Source organism: Labeo rohita, chromosome 21, assembly GCF_022985175.1.
Source record: "Labeo rohita strain BAU-BD-2019 chromosome 21, IGBB_LRoh.1.0, whole genome shotgun sequence".
In the NCBI taxonomy this organism is placed as follows: Eukaryota; Metazoa; Chordata; class Actinopteri; order Cypriniformes; family Cyprinidae; genus Labeo; species Labeo rohita.
The window spans coordinates 28,504,576-28,525,016 of NC_066889.1; the positions used below are offsets into that span (position 1 = coordinate 28,504,576).

Genomic DNA, 20,441 nt, shown 5'->3' on the forward strand with positions numbered 1-20,441 from the left:
CCAGGAAGGATGCATGTCAATTTTTTCCAAAACAAGGTGTCTTAGCATATTCATGAACAGTTTTAGCATGGGCAGTGTTGCGCTTTCTCCGCGGTGACTCTTGGTCTTGTAGCCAGATGTGCAGATTTCAATCTTACACGTCTGAAATCTGCTGGGCAAAACAAACGCAGCCGTGCTGCGACAGCGTCGTTCATCACAGTGACACGCTGTTTTGATACTGTGACAGATGAGACAAATACAATCAAGAAATCAAGAAAGTTTTTGTGGTTCTAACTCTCTTTCTGTCTTTGCTTTTCAGTTTGTTTGCTCTGCTGTCAAAGAAGCACAATAAAGTTCTGGAGCAGGCGACCCAGTCGTTGCGTGGGCCTCTGGGAGCAGACGACAGAACCGCTCTGCCCGACTATGTGAGTCACTTTTTGAATCAGTTCACTGTGAGTCAGTGTGAGTCAATTCACTGATTCACACTGATTCATAAGTCTTTAATTCAGTTTGATTTCACATTTAATGTTATAGAACGTCCTAAATGGTACAACAACAAATGTTTGAAGAGGTTTTGCAATACAGCTTAATTATTAGATGTCAAAAGTCTGATTTATTTTAAAAAACATATGACTGCTGAGTGAGTAAAAGTAAAAACGAGCCGCTATTGCACATCCTACATCCTACAGATTACAGTCAATGAATACTGTGCATTTGTGCAGAAAATTGCTTATGATTTATTGCTGATGAATTATGATCATGTTTTCTTAGAGGTAATATTAAAATATGTTTTAGACAGCGGTAAAAGTGCATATTTTATCTCCCTCATCTGAATAAACAGCTGATGGTAGTAACGAATTTTCAAAATAAGAGTCCTGGTGCATTCGACCTTTTTATAAGTAAAAATCCTACATTATTGACACATTATTTTCTGGTTATTATTGGGATTTTGGTTACTCAGTAAAATGCTTTTTGTATTTTACTCATTGTTTAAACTATAAATAATTTCATAATTATTAAATAATTATTTGAAGCAGAAATATTTAAAAACCTAGTGTACTTTTTGTATTCAAATAAATAAAATTCTAATGTTTGTAAATATAGAAAATGCATACATTTAAAATATGATTATTTATATTGTTTAAATGATAATAATAAAAATTATTATTATTATTATTATTATTATTATTGCTCTTAATTAATTTAACAGCAATAACAATACTAAAAGTAATAATAATATGGTTTCAAAACAGTTAGTGAATAATAAATAATTCACAGTTATATGCCAAAAAATTAGCTTATGATTTAAGATTGCTTATGATGTGGTATTTTAGTTGTGCAATAAATAATATCTGGTAATTATTACAGTGTTTAAACTATAAATAATTCCATGATTATTAAAAAAAATACAATTTGAAATAGAAATATTTAAAAACCTAGTGTACTTGGAAAAAAGTAAAATCCTTTTGTTTGTAAATATAAAAATGCATAAAAGTAAAATATTATTATTTATATTGTTTAAATAATAATAATAAAATATATTATTATTATTATTATTGCTATTAATCAATTTAACAACAACAGCAAAAACAACAACAGCAATAACAATAATAATAAATAATAATAATAATAATAATAATAATAATAATATGGTTTCAAAACAGTTAACGAATAATAAATAATTCACAGTTATATGCAAACATTTTTATTATTAATAATAATAATATTATTATTATTTTTGCTATTAATTAATTTAACAACAAAAACAGCAAAAACAACAGCAATAATAATAATAATAGTAATAATATGGTTTCAAAACGGTTAGCGAATAATAAATAATTCACAGTTATATGCAAACATTTTTATTATTAATAATAATAATATTATTATTATTTTTGCTATTAATTAATTTAACAACAACAACAGCAAAAACAACAGCAATAATAATAATAATAATAGTAATAATATGGTTTCAAAACGGTTAGCGAATAATAAATAATTCACAGTTATATGCCAAACATTTTTATTATTAATAATAATAATATTATTATTATTTTTGCTATTAATTAATTTAACAACAACAACAGCAAAAACAACAGCAATAATAATAATAATAGTAATAATATGGTTTCAAAACGGTTAGCGAATAATAAATAATTCACAGTTATATGCCAAACATTTTTATTATTAATAATAATAATATTATTATTATTGCTATTAATTAATTTAAAAACAACAATAGCAGTAATAATAATATGGTTTCAAAAGAGTAAGCAATTAATGAATAATTCTTGGTTTTATGCCAAAAAAATCTTGTGATTTAAGATGTGGTATTTTAGTTGCACAATAAATTATATTCAGCATTTATTGGAATGTTTAAAATATAAATAGTATTATTTTTTTTATTATATATATATATATATATATATAATATTTAACAAATGTTAAATATAATAATAAAAAATAAGCACTACTAATTAAAAAATAATATTATTTAAATATATTATTTAAATGAGTAGTAATCAAGTATGATTAATTATTTAAAAATATATATAAATTACTTTATATTTATATGTTATTATATACTTATTATTATTATTGTTATGCATTCGTTGTTAATATGCCATTAGCTGTGATGAAGTGTTTATGAGTGAGATTTTATTTTATTATTGTAAATATAAAAATGCGTAAATATAAAATGTAGTAATAAAAAATAAAAAAATAATAAAAAATAAAAGTACTACTACTACTAATAATTTTGCTACCATGTTCAGTTTAGTTTAACTGAGTAAAATTAGTAGTTATTTGAATGGGTAGTAATCAAGTGTGATTAATTGGGAGGCAGGTGAGTGTTAAGCCCTGCCAATACATGCTTGCTTTGGCCTCGGCCTGTGATTGGATCATTGGATGTTAAAACCAGGCGTAAACAGCAAACTTGACATGATCTTAGAGTTTCGTTAGTGCTCAGTCTCCATAAAGACATGCCTAAATGCGTGTGTGTGTGTCTCCAGACAGCAGACAGTCCTTCTAGACATAAAGACACATAGGAGACATAAAGGGAGGGGCGGGGCTTGGAGGAAAGGGGGAGTGGCTGTTTCTGGAGGTCTTTTAGGTCAGTGGGCTTGACCCCAGAGGGCAGCAGCCAACCTGCTCTGATGCTCCCTAGGGAGGGGGTGGGCTGTGTGGGACAATAGGGATGTAAATGATGTGTGTGAGATGATGGGGAGTCTTCAGTTTGTCTGTGTGTGTGTTTGCTCCACAAACAGCCTGAGGCCGGAGCCTTGCAGATGTCTGCTGTGTGTCTGGGTGGGTCAGACTGCTGTCTGCTGTCCTGATTAAGCCCCACAGCCCTGCTTTGTGTCTCCCTCTCCTTCCATTCACATCTACTCGTCTTCGTCTGTCCATCTGTCTCTCAGTCTGTCTGAGTATCTTCACTCACACTCCCTCTTCCAGCAGTTTCCAGCGCACTTCCACTCAAACGATGACTCGACATAACCTGCCCACAAAAAAACAAACAGAGCACTGCGGCCTTCGTTTACGAGTTTTACTTGTAGTTTTTGAGAGCATGTTTAAACACCCAGAGTCGTTTGATTTATCTTTGTGCCATCTTGAATCAGAAGATCTTAAAATGTTTATCAAATAAAATCCATAGTAATCAAATTAATTTTAATAAATTAAAATATTATGTTTTTAAAAATCAATTTTGTTATTATTATTAATGTTTTGCTTTTTATTAATATATTAATAATAATAATAATAATAATAATGCCATCAAGATGTCTAATGAAACTTGTAAGTTATTTAAACAAGCAAAATTTATACTACTCAATTACTAATCAGTTAATTTGTTTGTTAATATGGCATCACAAGCTCTGAATTGTTTATAAGTTATTTGAGTGAAATATATTAGTAAATATTTTATTATATATAATAATAAATAATGATAAATAAATAGTAATCATGATAAATTATAATAATGTTAAATAACAATAATAACAGCAACAACAATAATTCCATCAAGACCTCTAATGAAGCTTTAGAAGTTGTTTAAACAAATTAAATTCATACTAATCAGTTATTTTTTAATAATTAAAAAATATAAAAATATATAATTTCATAAGTTATTTGAGTAAAATAAGTTATTTAAATGATAAATATTTTATTATGTATATATAATAATGATAAATTAATAGTGATCATGATAAATTATAATGATAATAATAATAATAATAATAATAATAATAATAATAATAACAATAATAATAATAATTCCATCCAGACCTCTAATGAAGCTTTAGGAGTTAATTAAACAAATAAATACTAAGTAATACTAAGTAATTACTTGTTCTAATAAAAAAGATATATAAAATATAAAAATAGATAATTTCATAAGTTACATTAGTAAAATTAGTAGTTATTTAAATTATAAATATTTTATTACATATATAATAATTATAATAATGATAAATAAAAATAATAACAGCAACAACAAAAAATTCTTCAAGACCTCTAATGAGGCTTTAGGAGTTCATTTAAACAAATAAAATTCATACTAATCAATTACTTTTTATAATTAAAAAATGTAAAAATATATAATTTCATAAACTGAGTACAATTAATAATTATTTAAATTACAAATATTTTATTATGTATATAATAATAAGTAAAAAGCAATCATGATAAATTATAATAATGATAAATAATAATAATAATAATAATAACAGCAACACTAATTCCATCAAGACCTCTAAAGCTTTAAAGTTAAATAAAGTACTAATACTAATTGATTGTTTTTTAATAATTGAAAAATATAAAAAATATACAATTTCATAGGCTATTTGAGTAAAATTAGTAGTTATTTAAATGTTAAATATTTTATCAGATATGATAATGAAATAGTAATCATGATAAATTATAATAATGACAAATAATAATAATAACAGCAACAACAACAATAATTCAAACAAGACCTTTAATGAAGCTTTAGAAGTTAATTAAACAAATAAAATGTATACTAATCAGTCACTTTTTATAATTAAAAATATGAAAATATATAATTTCATATGCAAAGTTGTAGTTATTTAAATTCAAAATATTATATATATGATCATAAATAATGAGAATTAAATAGCAATCATGATAAATTATTCTGATGATTAAAAATGTGTATTTTATAAGCTATTTGAGTAAAATTTGTAGTTATTTAAATTCTAAATGTTTTATTATATATTATCATAAGTTATGATAAATAGTAATTATGATAAATAATAATTATAATTTAAAGTTATTTAAATACTTCATACTAATAAACTGCTATTTTAAAACTAAAAAATGTGAGAGACTTTTTTTTATTTTTTATTTTTTTTTTATTTTTTATTTTAGCTGTGTAGTGTGACAATTAGAACCAGGTCCATTAAATGCTCGTGCCATTGGGTGTTTTCAAGTGTCATTATTGCACTTATGGAAGCGATTTTGTTTTGTGCTTTGTGTTTTTTTGGCCTTTTGAGTTGTTGTTGTTGTTATTGTGAAAGCGGACTTTGAGGACATTATCCCAGCAGCAGCAGCAGCGTTAAGAGGCTCGTCCAGAGCCAGTTTTCCCAGAACCGCCTTCTCTTCAGTAGAATGGCATAATCGGTCTCCTGCTCTGTGTTTTTCTGTCTGTTTCTCAGAGTTTTATGGGAAGGATGTCCTAAACAGCAGTTATCAAGCACCAGTTTAGACTACATGTGATTTTGCGAGCCTTTCCTTTGTCATATCTTAGAAGACAAACAACATTCGCGCACACACTGTTTTTGTCTGCTGTCACTGTTATCGCCATGGGATTTCCTTCAATCTATGGGAACTGATGCAGATGTGTGTGTCTGTACATACAGATCTTTTATAACATCCGATGAAACGGATATCTTTCAGAATTTTTTTGACCACACACAGTAACTTGAAGTCATTTCTGCTGGCTTCATATGTGAATTTACATATTTTCCTGAAGCTATAGCAGCAAAAAGTCTGTTTAATTGGGTAGAAAATAATGAATAACTAAATTATTTTTAGTGTTCATGTGGAAAAATGTCACCAGGTGCTGTGGTAAATATAAATGAGTAATAAGCTGTGATTGTAATGAAGAGAAATTTCCACACAGACATGTGACCTCATTTTTGGGCAGCACATATTTAATGATGTGTGTTAGATGTGTTTGCACATAAATGTGTAAATGTGTGTGTGTTTAATGGATCTCAGTGTTAATTGGAATTGCAGCACATATGTGGCGTCTCGTCACGTTCCTTTGAGTCTCGGAGATGTTCTGCGCTGGGATGTTTCACACTGCTGCTCATCATTAAGATGCTATTAAGGTTTTTAGTCATATTTCGAATAAGTTTTTATTTTTATATTTTGTTTCAAATTTTGGGAATTTTGTTGTTTTTGTCATTTTTAAAAAATATATCCAAGTAGTTTTTAATCATTTTTATTTCATTTTTAGTTATTTTAGTACATCAAGTTAAACTAAATTAACTAATTAATGTCATTTTTATGTTTTTGTTTCTTTTATGACAATAAACTATATGCCTATATATTTTTATATTTTCTTTTATTTGAAAATGTGAAACATTGCCTTTGCAATTACCAGAAAAAAAAAAAAAAAAATGTTTGTTAATATTTTGATATTTTTATTTTTATTTTTTTGTTTTTATTTGATTTCCATTTTTATTTGTTCTTTTTATTTTCATTTAAATACGTTTTAGTAATTTTGTTGTGTTTTGTAAGCTTTATAAGCTTGGTTTCTTTTTAATATCCCTGGGTAGTTTAGTTTTAATTTAATTTAATTTAATTTAATTTTATTTAATTTTATTTAATTTTATTTATTTTTTAATTTAATTTAATTTTATTTAATTTAATTTAATTTTATTTTTAAGATAAACTAAATGAAAATGACACATTGCCTTTGAAATTAGCTGAAATTAAATTTTATTTAAAAATATTTTTATTATCAGTTATTTTGTGTAATATTTTGATATTTTATTTTTGTATTTTTATTTTGTATTTTCATTCTCATTTTGATTGAAATATTGAATATTGGTACTGATTGAAATTTAGTAATTTAAACTAAATGAAATAAACTAATAATAAACTGATTTTTTTTCATTTAATGTTTTTTTTTCATGTAACTGTTTTTTTTTGTTAATATTTTGATATTATTATTTTTGTATTTTTATTTTTTAATTTTAAGTTTAGTTTATTTTTTTCCATTTTCATTTTGTTTTAGTAATGTTTTTGTTTTTTTTATTTTTGTTGTTTTTTGTCATTGTTTTTAAAAAAGTTTTGTTTCTTTTTAATTTAATTTAAATTAAATTACATTTTATGTTAAACTAAACGAAAATGGGAAATGTTGCCCTTGCAATTAGCTGAAATACATTTTTATTTGAAATAAAAATAATTATTTTATTTTCAGTTCATGTTTAAGTAATAAAGTATTTTTTAACTAGTTTTAGTTTTAGACAGTTTTTCTGTTTCTCTTGTATATCTGTATCACTGTTACTTTCATACTATCACTGAGAGACTATTATTGTTTTTATTCATATTATTTTTAATAATTTATATTAATATTTATTAATATTAAAATGAATTTGAATTTTTGTATTTTATATATTTTTATTTGATTTTTTTTATATATTTTGAATTGTTTTAATATACATTTTATTTTATTTAATTATTTATTTATTTATTTATTTATTTATTTTTTTTAAATTTGAAAATTTTAGTAATTTTGCTAAACATGATTTCAGATTGAGGTGTTGCAGTGGCCACTAGCTGAATTTTTAATTAATTTAATTTAACATTTAATTAAAATGTAATTTAAAATGAATTAAATACCTTTTACGGTTTTAGTCTTGCTTATAAATCTAATAATCATGATCTGTAGAAAGAGAGAGTCAGACTGCTGGCGCTGCTCTCTGTGCCGTGATTATGGGATGTCTCAGTGTCTTAATACAGGTCAGAAAACGACCCATTTACCGTCTCCCTAAAGACGCACAGACTTTCCGCTCGTCTCTTCCTCTGCCCTTCTTTTCCTCTCTGGTTTTATTCTCCATCTGTCTCCTCACAACTGTGTGATTGTCGTCTCATCTCCGCCGTTTAAAGGCTCTTTTGATGGTCGCAGCAGCAGCTGGAGTGTTTACAGACGGCCGTTTTCACGGAGGCACATCGCTTCCCGTCCTCCAAAAGCCAGTATGTGCTCCAGCTGATCGTAATGCGTCAAAGCGGGTAGATGAGCCGTGTTCAAATCTCAGCGAAGCACTAAAAGATTCGCTTTGTTTCTGCAACACGCCTGATTCACCTTGAAGATGAATCTCTGTTTGTTCTGTGCCTTACCTGACTGTTGCCATGCCGACCGTTCGCGTTTCTCTCGGCGTCACTGTAAGCTGCTCCCTCTCGCCCTGACCTTTGACACCTGACCTCTGCTTGAGAGTGTAAGGGCTTGTAACCATGGAGACACAAGTTGCCTCTTTCTGGCTGAGACGGTATTGACATCACAGTCATTAGCTGATCATTAGAGCACACGCGCGCGCTCATGCACGTATGCACACAGACGGCTCTCTCACTGATGACTAATGACTGTCTGGAACTGGATGCATGTGCACTTCCTGTTCCTTTCTGTCTGTTTTTCAATGCATGTACACAATCTGAATTTCAAAACAGTCTTTCTCTTTTTATTTTGATATTTTTTTATTTTATTTTATTTTTGTTTTGTTTTGTTTTCTATTTTGATTTAAATACGTTTTAAATACGTCTTTTTTTGTCAAGTTTTTGTTTGTAATATGCCTATATAGTTTTAATTTTTTATTTCAGTTTTAGTACATCATCCCTTGGCAATTAGCTGAAATAAAATAAAAAATTATTTTTAATTTTCTATATTATTTAATTAATTTTTAAAAATGTATTTTATTTTATTTTATTTCACATTAATTCTGCTGAACAAAAAAACATCATCCCTTGGCAGTTAGCTGAAATAAAAAAATATATATTTTTATTTTTCTATATTATTTAATTATTTTTTTATTTAATTTAGTTTATTTTAGTTCAGTTCACATTAATTCTACTTTTAAAAAATGGTTTCAATTTTTTGTTTTTCAGTTTTACTGAATCAGGTTAAACTAAATGGAAATGAAATGTGTTTCCTTGGCAATTAGCTGAGAAAAGAAGTTTCTTTTTTCAATATTTAAATTTCTTTTTTTATTTTATATCAACCAACATTTTTTTTTTTTTTTTCAGTTTTACTAAATCAGGTTTAACTAAATGGAAATTAAATGTTGCCTTGGTAATTAGCTGAAATAAAAAAAGTTTCTTTTTTAATATTTTATTTTTCTATATTATTTTATGTAATTAATTATTATTAATTAATTTTATTTTATTTTAGTTCACGTTAATTTTATTTCAACCAACAAAAAATGTTTAAAAATTTTTTTTTATTATGTTTTTTTTTCTCCAGTTTTACTGAATCAGGTTTAACTAAATGGAAATGAGATATGTTCCCTTGGCTATTAACTGAAATTTAAAAAAAAAAATTTATTTTTTATATTTAATATTTTATTTTTCTATATGATTTATTTAATTTTTTTAATTTCATTGAATTTTATTTTATTTTATTTCAACCAACAAAAAATGGTTTTAATGTCTTATTATAAAGTCTTACTGAATATAAATATAATAATAAATAATATAATAATAAATAATATAATATTAATATTATATATATATATATATATATATATATATGTTTTAATTTTAGTTACTAATATCCAAGTTTCTCTGTCTCTCTGAGTCATATTGACTTATGTACTGAGGATTATGATGTAACCAAACTAGCCCTAAATAAAAAATAAAGCTAACCCTAAAAAAGTAAAAACTAACCGTAAATATTAAAATTAGGTGCACTGATTGGGCTGATTGGAGTAAAGTAGTCCATGTTTTTACACTCTTCTAATGAATCAGGCATCAAATTATTACATTATACTGGTTTTTATTTTTTAATGATTTTTTAATGTTCACTAAGGCTCTGTTAATTTGATCAAAAATACATTAAAAATTGTGAAATAATATTACTATTTAAAATAACTTTGTTCTGTTTGAGTATATTGTAAAATGTAATTTATTCTTGTGATCAAAGTTGAATTTTCAGCATCATTACTCCAGTCTTCAGTGTCACACGATCCTTCAGAAATCATTATAATATGCTGATTTGCTGCTCAAGAAACATTTCTGATTATTACTATTACCTTTGATCAGTTTTGTGCATCCGTGCTGAATGTAAATATTACTTTCTTTACAAAAAGCATCTGACCTCAAACTTTTGAACAGTAGTGCGTATAGCTCTTTTGATGAATGTTATGGTGATAAATAATCAGACTAATAATAGCCAACGCCGTTATGTGTAACCTTGCTGATGATGCACAGTCTGTGCAGATGATTAGAAGAGCCTTGAATGAGTTACTGCAGCGCTTTGAGTCTGAAGAAGGCGTGTGTGTGTTTTTATGCGTGGGATTTGTTAAAAATCCGTCTGCCGTTCCACACACTCAGGTTGTTCACACATTAACATCTGACCTGAATTCCCCTCTCTTTCTTTCTGTGTGTGTGTGTGTAATCTCATTAGTCTGTACTGTAGAGCAGATTCTCTCATCCCTAATTCACTCCTACGTTCTTCTGGTCTAATTATCACTCCCTGTTTCTGTCTAGACACCTCCAGCTTCTTTCTAGGTTGTAGTTTGATCTGGTTTCCCCGGCGCTTCTCAACCGGCTTTGCTTCACGGCCCACATTTCACTCTGAACATCAAGTTCCGCCGTCGTTTACCGCTTCGACCTATTTGTTGCGAAGCGCAGGTCTAGACGAATACTTCCAGGTCTGGTCTGATCCCGTCCCGCTCGTTTGTTTCATAAGCATCTACTTAAATTCGGGTTAATAACGCTGGCGACGGTCTCCCACCCCGCTAATATTCCCGACTGCTGCGTCCGCAGATCTTTTCCGACGTGTGGGGGGTCGTCATGGGAACCGGGGCAGGAATTTCCTCCGTCTGTTGGTAGGGGAAGGCGTGAGGAACGCGACCCAGAGCGAGGCTTTCGGCTGGGGTTGATTTTGCCAGCGCAGCCTCTGCAAACTCAGCATCCATGCTGTCGAAATAAAATTCCATTTGTGTATTTAATTTGCTTATTTTATTTGATAAACTCCCTAATTTTAAGGCCGGGAATATTGCGAGCACTCTGTACTCTGTAACGCAAGTTTTTCAGGAAACCTGTTTGAAATCAGTCATTATTTGTGCAGTTCGTTTTGCTGCCACTAGAGACGCCAAAGTTACACATTTCAGCTTTAAAGCGACAACATTGGCATGTTTTCTTTTTTCACTTTTTCTTTCCATCCTTTCTTTTTTCCTTTTCATTGTAATTTTTTCTTCTCTTATTTGCACTTTCTTTCTTGACATTTATGTATTTTAATTTACTTTTCTATTTTACTTTCATCTATTTTATTTTAGTTTAGTTATATTTTTCTTTTTTCCTTTTTTTCTTCTTGTTTTCTTTTGCCTTTTCTTTCTCTTTTCCATTTTAATTGTATTATTTCTTTAATTTTCTTCTATTTTATTTATTTTAATTATATTTTTCTTTCTTCTTTTATTCTATTTTTCTGTCTTTGCCTTTCCTTTTATCTTATTTTCTTATTCTTTTTTGTGATCTCTTATTTTTTATTTTTTATTTCATTTTTTTCAGTTTTTTTCTCATTTCTTTTTCTTTCTTTCTTTCTTTCTTTCTTGACATTTATGTATTTTAAGTTAATTTATTTTACTTTCATCTATTTATTTTAGTTTATTTTAGTTTTCATTTTCATTTTCTTTCTCTTTTCCTTTTTCTTTCTCTTTTCCTTTTTCTTTTTTCTATTTTATTATTTATTTTTCCTTTTTTATTTAATTTTTATTGTATATTTTTATTTTCTGTTTTATTTCTTTTATTTTTGTCTATTTTATTTTATTTTAATTATATATTTTTGTCTTTCTGTGTTTATTCTTTTTCATTTTCTTTTTCTTTTCTAATTTTCTTTCTTTCTTTACCTACTTCTGTTTTATTTTGATCTATTATTTTTCTTTCTCCTTTTTTTCTTTTCCTTTTATCTTATTTTCTTTCTCTTTGTTTTCTTTAGCTTTCTTTTTCATTTTTTATTTTATTATTTGGTTTGTTTTCTTTTTATTATATATTTTTTCTTATTTCTTTTTCATTTTTTCTTTTCCTTTCTTTTCATCTTATTTTCTTTTTCTTTTTGTAATCTTTAAATTTATCTTAAATTTTAATTATAATTTATCTTAATTTTAATTTACTTCTCTATAATCTATTTTTCTTTTCTTTCTCCTTTCTTTTCTTTTTCATTTTTTTCTTTTACTTGTATCTTATTTTCTTTTTGTTTTCTTTAGCTTTCTTTTTTCTTTTTTTCTTTCCTTTTTTATTATTTCTTTTCTTTTTTATTTAATTTTTAGTATAATTTTTTTCTTTTTCCTTTTTACTTTTTCCTTTTTCTTTTCATTTCATTGTACCTTATTTTCTGTTCAAATTTTATTTCTTTTGTTCTTTCTTTCTTTTTGAAATCTCAAAATGGCTTGAAATCTTTTGAAGTTGATATCATTCTTAACATTTATATGCTTGAACTTACTTTTGTTTAATGAACTTCATCACATCCCTTATTTTAAAGCCAGAAATATTATGAGAGATCTATTTAATGCACTTTTTTCAGGAAACCTGTTTGAAATCAGTCATTATTTTTGCAGTTCTGTTTGCTGCCACTAGAGGCACCAAAATAACACACTTCATCTTTAATGCAACAACATTGGGTCAGGGTTTGCATGGAGAACTGATGTAAGAACAAGTTTTCAGGGTCTTGCATCATGCATTGGGGTCAGATTTTGCCTTTAAACGTGACCTGACATCAAATATGGTGTTTTTTTTTTTTGTTGTTGCAGTTCAGGTATTAACAGATGGTACCGTATGGGGACACTGAAGGCGGTTTATTGTTGTGTGTGTGTGTGTGTGTGTGTGTGTGTTTCCAGTGGAATTCATCTGCGTGAGTCTCAGACCGAACATAAACCGCAGTAATCATGGCGCAGGTTTACAAGGCCACCGTCTTGCCAAAACCTGGTGTCTCTCCAGTAAAGGCGCCGTTCTGCCCGTCACCGGTGCTGCTGTGAGACTGATTCAGTCGGAGGTGCTTTATGTAAATCTAATCTGGGTGTTTCTCAGATCTCAGTGTTTGCTGAAGGAAACTGACTTAATTAAACTAAGACGAGTCATTCTGATGTTTTGAGGAATCATTCTTATCCGGAGCACAAATGCTGCATGATGAGTTTCTTTTCCCTTTTTCTTTTCTTTCTCTTTTTCTGTTTTTTTTTTTTTTTTTTTTTTTTTTTTTTTTTTTCTTTTCATTTTTTTTAACCCATTTTCTTTTCTTCTATTTTTTTTAAGTTAATTTATATTAGTTTTATATATTTTGTTTCTCTTTTCTTTTTTCTTTTTATATTTTTTAAATTATTTTCAACTCTTTTTCTCTTTTCTTTCTCTTATTTTCTTTCCTTTGTTTGTTCTGTTTTTTCTTTTTTCTTTTACTTTGTTTTTGTTTCTTTTGCTTTCCTGTTTATTTTCTTTTTTCTTTTATTTTCTTCATTATTTTTTAATTTTCACTTGTATCTTTTCTTCCATTTAATTTTTAATTAATTTAATTTTTTCTTCTTTTCTGTTTATCCATTGCTTGTCTTTTTTTCTATTTTCTCTCTCTCTCTCTCTCTCTCTATATATATATATATATATATATTTTTTTTTTTTTAAGTTTTGAATTTTGCTTCTCTTTTTCTTTTTTTTTTTTCTTTTTATACTTTTCTTATATTATTCTTTTTCATTTTTTTCTATTTTTGTTTTTCAACTATTTTCTATTTTCTTCTACTTTCTTGTTTTCTTTTCATTTTTTTGGTTTCTTTTGCTTCTTAATCTCCTTATTTTTCATGTTTTTATTTTTCTATTTCATTTTATCTTTTTATTTTCAATAATTTTTCTTTTTTCTCATTTCCTTTTTATTATTCGTTTTATTTTTTATTTGATATTTTCTTTTTCTTTTTTTCTTTTGTACTTTTTATTTTCTTTTTCTCTTTTTTTCTTTTTTCTCATTTCCTTTCTATTATTCTTTTTCATTTTTATTTGATATTTTCTCTCTTTTTTCTTGTTTTCTTCTTTCTGTTTCTTTTGCTTTCCTGTTTTGCTTTCCTTTTTTCTTTGTTTGATATTTTCTCTCTTTTTTTCTTGTTTTCTTTTTACTTTGTTTCTCTCTCTATTGTTTCTCTCTTCATTCTTTTATCTCAGCTCAGTTTTCTTGTATTTCCTCCAGGAATTGTGTTTTAAACGACACTGTGGTTGTTTGTCAGTCATTGTAGTGAAATCCATAAAGTTGTGTGTTTCTGTTCATTCCCGGGCTCTTTTGCAAGCTTCCCTGATCTGTCATCTCCTAAAATCACTTCAGTTAGCTTCCACACAAAGAGCATTTGATGTGGTATTTCTGTGTGTGTTTGCACGAGAGTGTGTGTGTGTGTGTGTGTTCCTATGGAAACCCGTTTGCACATTCTGTTCCATTGACTTGCTTTTGTCCGGAGAGATTTGTGGCTCAAAATCTGACATCAGTGATGAGAATAAGGAACGGATAAATAACATAAAGAGGAGGCTGATGGCTGCAGGCAGAGACTCTATAGAGAAGGACAGTGGGAGAAAAGGAAATGAGAAGGTCAAAGGTCAGAGACTGAAGTCTCTTCAGAGACGTGACATGCTGCAGTACATTGAAGTCTTTTTTTCTCAACTGAATCAATGCAATTTTTAATAGAAAACATGTTTTTGAATCATCTTAGATGTCAAATGCATTGTCACTAAAGAGAAGAATCGTAGAATTACTCTCTCTGAAACAGGGACTATGAATAGTTTAGTATTTTATCTCTTTTATCCTGTTTTCTTTCTATTTTTTCTTTTTCTTTTCTTTCTTTTCCCCTTTATTATCTTTTTAGGGGTTCAAGCACGTAGCGCTGAAACCATGTTGTAATTGTTAGAATGGTCTCAAATGAGCGATTTCCACGTAAAACTGATCGTGGAGACCGAACCGTAAGTCGTAGAGACTTGAAATTTGGAGGGATGGTAGTACTCACACCACCTACAACGTCACCAAGGCTCGCCCCAATCGGCCTGACGGGGGCGCTACAGCAATCAAAAGTATGAAATCGCTCATAACTCCTAAACCGTCGCAGGCTCAAGTGAGGCCCGAAATTTTGGGGTGTTTCACATTTTTTGCAGAACCTATTTTTGCAAACTAGTCCTGTGTTTTTCGCCCAATCGGAATCAAACCAGTGCAGAAAGATTCTTTGGAGATATTATAAATAATTATAAAAAAAAAGTTTTGACTCACCATCACAAAGAGACGCCAAAACTTTCGAAAGGGGCGGCCCACTTTTTGAAAAATGGCTGTAACTCCTGAACGGAATGAGATATCTTCGCCAAACTTGGCACACTTATGTAAGAGCCCAATCTAAGGTCACAGGAAAAAAAATGCGGAGATTGGCCACTTGGTGGCGCTATAAGAGAGAAAAAACATAAAAATGGCTATAACTAGGCAACCATTTGTCATATCAACATGAAAATCACTGTGCACCGTCTTGGTCCAAAGTGCCAAAAGTGTCTACAAGGACATTTGCGTATCTCAAAAACATGGCCACCATTGGACTTGGTTTGAGGTTAAACAAGGTTAACAGAGGCCAGTCAGAACGAAACTTGGTGGGCCTGTTTGACTCACAGCCCTAAAGGTCTATGAGAAATTTAAAAGAAATTTTCCGCACATACATGGGATGCTCATATCGTATGATAGCCCTCCTCGTTCCGAACAACTTTGCCTCTAGAACCACTGCTGTCAGTCAATCGTCTAATGATTGTTTTTTGGTCAGTCTGGAAAAAGAACACTGCAGTGCAATTCTCTGGACTGTCTAGGTCAATAATTATCAAAAACATGTTGAAATTTATCCTTTGGGAAGCTATAATGGGGTCATTTAGAAAAGGGGCCTTTAGAAAATATACCCAAAAGCCTATAAAGCCTAAATGAAAACTCAAAACTTCACAAAACCTGCTGAGCACATGCGACAGGTGATTCTAATAAAGCATGCAAAGTTTTAGGATGATAGGACACCAATCACTTGGATTTGACAAAAATGCTTTTTAATAATTAATTTAGGTGGTTACAGGCTTGCTAAATAATATGCAATGTCTTTTTCCTCATGTGCTTAAATACCTATAGCGCTGCTTGCTATATTTCTCTTTTGTATATTTTGTTTTAATTTTTGTTAATTTATTTTAAAGATAGTTAATTTATTAAGTAATTGTTCATATGTCTGTTATTTAATTTATTTGTATACATTTTCTTTCTCGTTTCTTTTTTTCTTGTTTTATTTCTTTTATTTAAAATTTGTTTTATTTTTATTTTACTTTATTCTTTTTTCCTTTTGTCTTGTTATTTTTCCTTTCTTTTTTTGTTTTCATTATATACACACACACACACACACACACACACATATATATATATATATATATAACAGATATATGACTAAAATAAAGTAAAATAATAGAAAAATATAATTTAACTTTATTTCACCTAATTGCCAAAGCAGCATCTCATTTCCATTCAGTCTAACCTGATTGAACATTAAAAAAAAAACATTTTTGTTAGTTGAAATAAGATAAATGTTAACTGAATAAAATATAAAAAAATATAAATAATAAAAGATATAATATATATATATATATATATATATATAAAAATCACTTTTATAATAAATAATACACTCTTAATTTCATAAGATATATTGCTTTATAATCATCCCCAGGTTTAGGCCAGTGTCTGTAAGATTTTGTGGTTTGCACTGAACAAACTGCTGATGTGAAGACTGGTGGTAACACAGAGACACCAGACTGTCTGTAAAAGCTGATAACATCTCACACGCAGTATATACATCCATACAGCTCTGCCATCAAACATGCTTAAATATGCTGCTTGAAATGTATATGATGTGGCTACAGAGAGATGAAGAAGCAGAAAGAGAGAGATGATGCAGTTGTGTTGCCACTTTTGTGTGTGTGTGTGTGTGTGTGTGTGTGTGTGTGTGTGTGTGTGTGTTTTGTGACCCAGAAAAAGTGCTACGGCCCAGACTGCAGCAGAGCACAGGGAAACGATAACCCATTTAACCCACACACACAGTGTGCTTTACGCTGCACTATTGGCCACCTTCCTAGACAGCATGTTTGGCCATCATTTTCGTTCGGCAACATTTCTTAACAAGTCTCATCTGCTCACCAGGGCTGCATTTGGTTGATCAAAAATACATTAAAAAAAATAAATCATTTTTACAATTTAAAATATCTGTTTTCTATTGCAATATATTTTAAACTGTAATTTATTCCTGCGATCAAAGCTGAATTTTCAGCATCATTACTCCGGTCTTCAGCGTCACATGATTTTTCTAAAATCATTCTAATATGCTGATTTGCGGCTCAAGAAATATTTGTGATTATTATCAGTGTTGAAAACATTGTGCTGCTTCATACTTATGTGGAAACTGTGATGCATGTTTGTGTCATTACTTACTGTATTTTCTCTGTTTTGTCTCTCAGGCTCAGGATCTGAACGTCATTGAGGAGGTGATCAGAATGATGCTGGAGATTATAAACTCCTGTTTGAGTAATTCGCTCCATCACAACCCAAACCTGCTGTATGCGCTCCTCTACAAGCGGGAACTCTTCGAGCAATTCAGATCACATCCGTCCTTCCAGGATATCATGCAGAACCTCGACACGGTGAGACGCGACTGCGTGTTTCTGCTCTGGTCCAAACCCTAGTGAGATCTCTATTGTCTACACAAACTGACTGAAACTGAACCTTACAAGTGACTGATTTGAAACACACTTCATTGGCAGCAACTCTGTTAATGCTAATTCACATGTGCCACAAAAATAATAAAGTATACATATGCAAAGCATTGACATGTAGTTAAGACATTAAAAAATATATTCATTATTATTATTATTATTATATATTATATATATTTATTTTACCTGCATTTGTGCAATTCAAAACAAAACCCTTCATATACTGTAGATGTAGAGAGATTTGCACTAGACCTGCTGCAGTTATATTGTGCAGTAGAAGCCCAGGGGGTTTCTGGGTAATCTACAGAAGGCAGGAAGTTAATTCTCTCTTTAAACGCACACACTGGTGCATTAATGCTGCATGACTCACTGCAGCCTTAAACACACACCACAGAATAAAATGCATCCACAGATCACTTTAAAAATTCATCTAAAACTCAAGAGAGGCTGGAGTGCTAGTATACACAGTATATACTATACACTGCATGCTAAAAAAAAAAAAAAAGTAAAATTAAAAAGTATTGCAAACAATAGTATCTATCTAATATGTTATATATAATATTTTGTATTTTTTTTTAAATTAATATTTTACATTTTATATATATATATATATATATATATATATAGTATATTATATATTATATAATGAAACAGTATATACAAATGCATATGTAAAATGTGTATTTGAATTTATTTACAAATCATGCTATCACAATAATATCACAGTTGCTGTTTTTTAGTTACATAGTATAGTATTGCTAATATTTTAATATATATATATATATAATTTTTTTTTTTTTTCCTATTTTATATAAAAAACAAAAGTCCTTATTTTCATGAGCACAAAAGCACAATTAATTTTTATAAGTATTATAAGTAATATAATAAAAGTAATATTAATAAATATATATTTTTAAAATATTTATAAATTTAGCCATAATACATAAAATATATATATTTATATTTCAAATATTAAACGTTTCAAAAAATGCATTTCTATATAAAATGTGTTGTTTCATTGATTAAATTCTACATAAAAATATGTTTATATTTATATAAAAGGTGGTAAAGTTGTATTCTATTAAAATGTATTCCATATTTCAATGAGTGCAAAACACAATTAATATAATAAATAATACATAATACAATTAATATTAATATATATATAATTTTAATATTATATATTATTTGTCATATTAAAACACATTGATATTTTAATTGATTAGATGAAAATACATTTTAAAAATAGTTTTAAATACTAAATGTTATTTATAAAATACATTTAATGTATGAAATAAATATTTTGGTAACACTTTACAAGGTGTCAATTGTTAACATTAGTTGATGTATTAACTAACATGAACAATAAACAATACATTTATTACACTATTCATCTTTTGTTAATGTTAGTTAATAAAAATATGACTGTTTATTGTTATGTCATTGTGTGTTAACTAATGTTAACAAACACTTGTGACTTTAATAATGCATTAGTAAATGCTAAAATTAACATTAAGATTAATAAATGCTGTAGAAGTATTGGACATTCTTAGTTCATGTTAACTAATGTAGTTAACAAATGTTATTGTAAAGTGTCACCACATTTTTTAATTGATTGAAAAATATATATTAAAAGAATTAATATATATTGATATTCTAATCTGTTAAAATTATACATAGAAGTACATTTTATAAATAAAATTTATATTTTTAAGAAAAATAAAAATTAAAAATGAATATATTATCTATAGAATCAATGTGTTTTTTAAATTTTTTAAATCACATTTTGTCTACAAATGTCTTAACTTTAACACTTGGATGAGTCCTGGAGATGTTAAAACATGTCAGTTGTTGCTTTTGATTCATTCATCAGTCTTGAGTTTGAAGGGCAAGTCACACACATTGCATTCTGGGATATTGTATCTCACACACTGTGCAGACATCATGATTTCAGTCTTTACAGCATTCCTGTCATCACATGGACGTCGTGGCATTGACTCTGTGTGTGTGTGTGTGTGTGTGTGTGTGTGTGTGTGTGTGTGTGTGTGGCAGGTGATTGGATTCTTCAGTCAGCGACTGGAGCAGGCAGGAAGTGACCTGTCTGTGGAGAGAGTTCAAGAGGTCATCAAGAAAGGTGCGGTGGCCCTCCCTAAAGAGCGTCTGAAGGTAAGCGCGCGAACATTTGTGATGATGCATGTTTGATATATTTACAACTTCACAGAAACTCACAAAGCAGACGAACGCCGTCTATCTGGCGTCATCGCTCCGCGTTCCACCTCTCCACCCGTCTGACCTCTCCACTCTGATATTTGTTCCATTTTCAAAACAAAATATCTGGCTGCGTCTAAATATAGTACTCTGACATTTCACTTCCTCCTAGAGACAGGAAAACAAATTCTTTATAAGACAAGCTGAATTAATAATTCACCAGCTGACTGCATCGCACTGCTGCTCTCTGTGCGTACCTACATCAGGTGTTACCATGGTAAAAATGATGAGTA

At 28.8% G+C, this 20,441-nt stretch overlaps 1 protein-coding gene across 1 annotated transcript in view; it reads left to right on the forward strand.

Annotated features, from left to right (window-relative positions):
- The window catches only part of dym (dymeclin), a 92,350-nt gene that overhangs the window by 55,649 nt on the left and 16,260 nt on the right, over window positions 1-20,441 (forward strand). Inside the window, exons 14-16 of the mRNA XM_051093342.1 lie at window positions 299-404; window positions 17,686-17,868; window positions 19,993-20,106. Of these exons, the coding sequence (XP_050949299.1) occupies window positions 299-404; window positions 17,686-17,868; window positions 19,993-20,106 (403 nt within the window). The remainder of the gene's footprint in view (window positions 1-298; window positions 405-17,685; window positions 17,869-19,992; window positions 20,107-20,441) is intronic.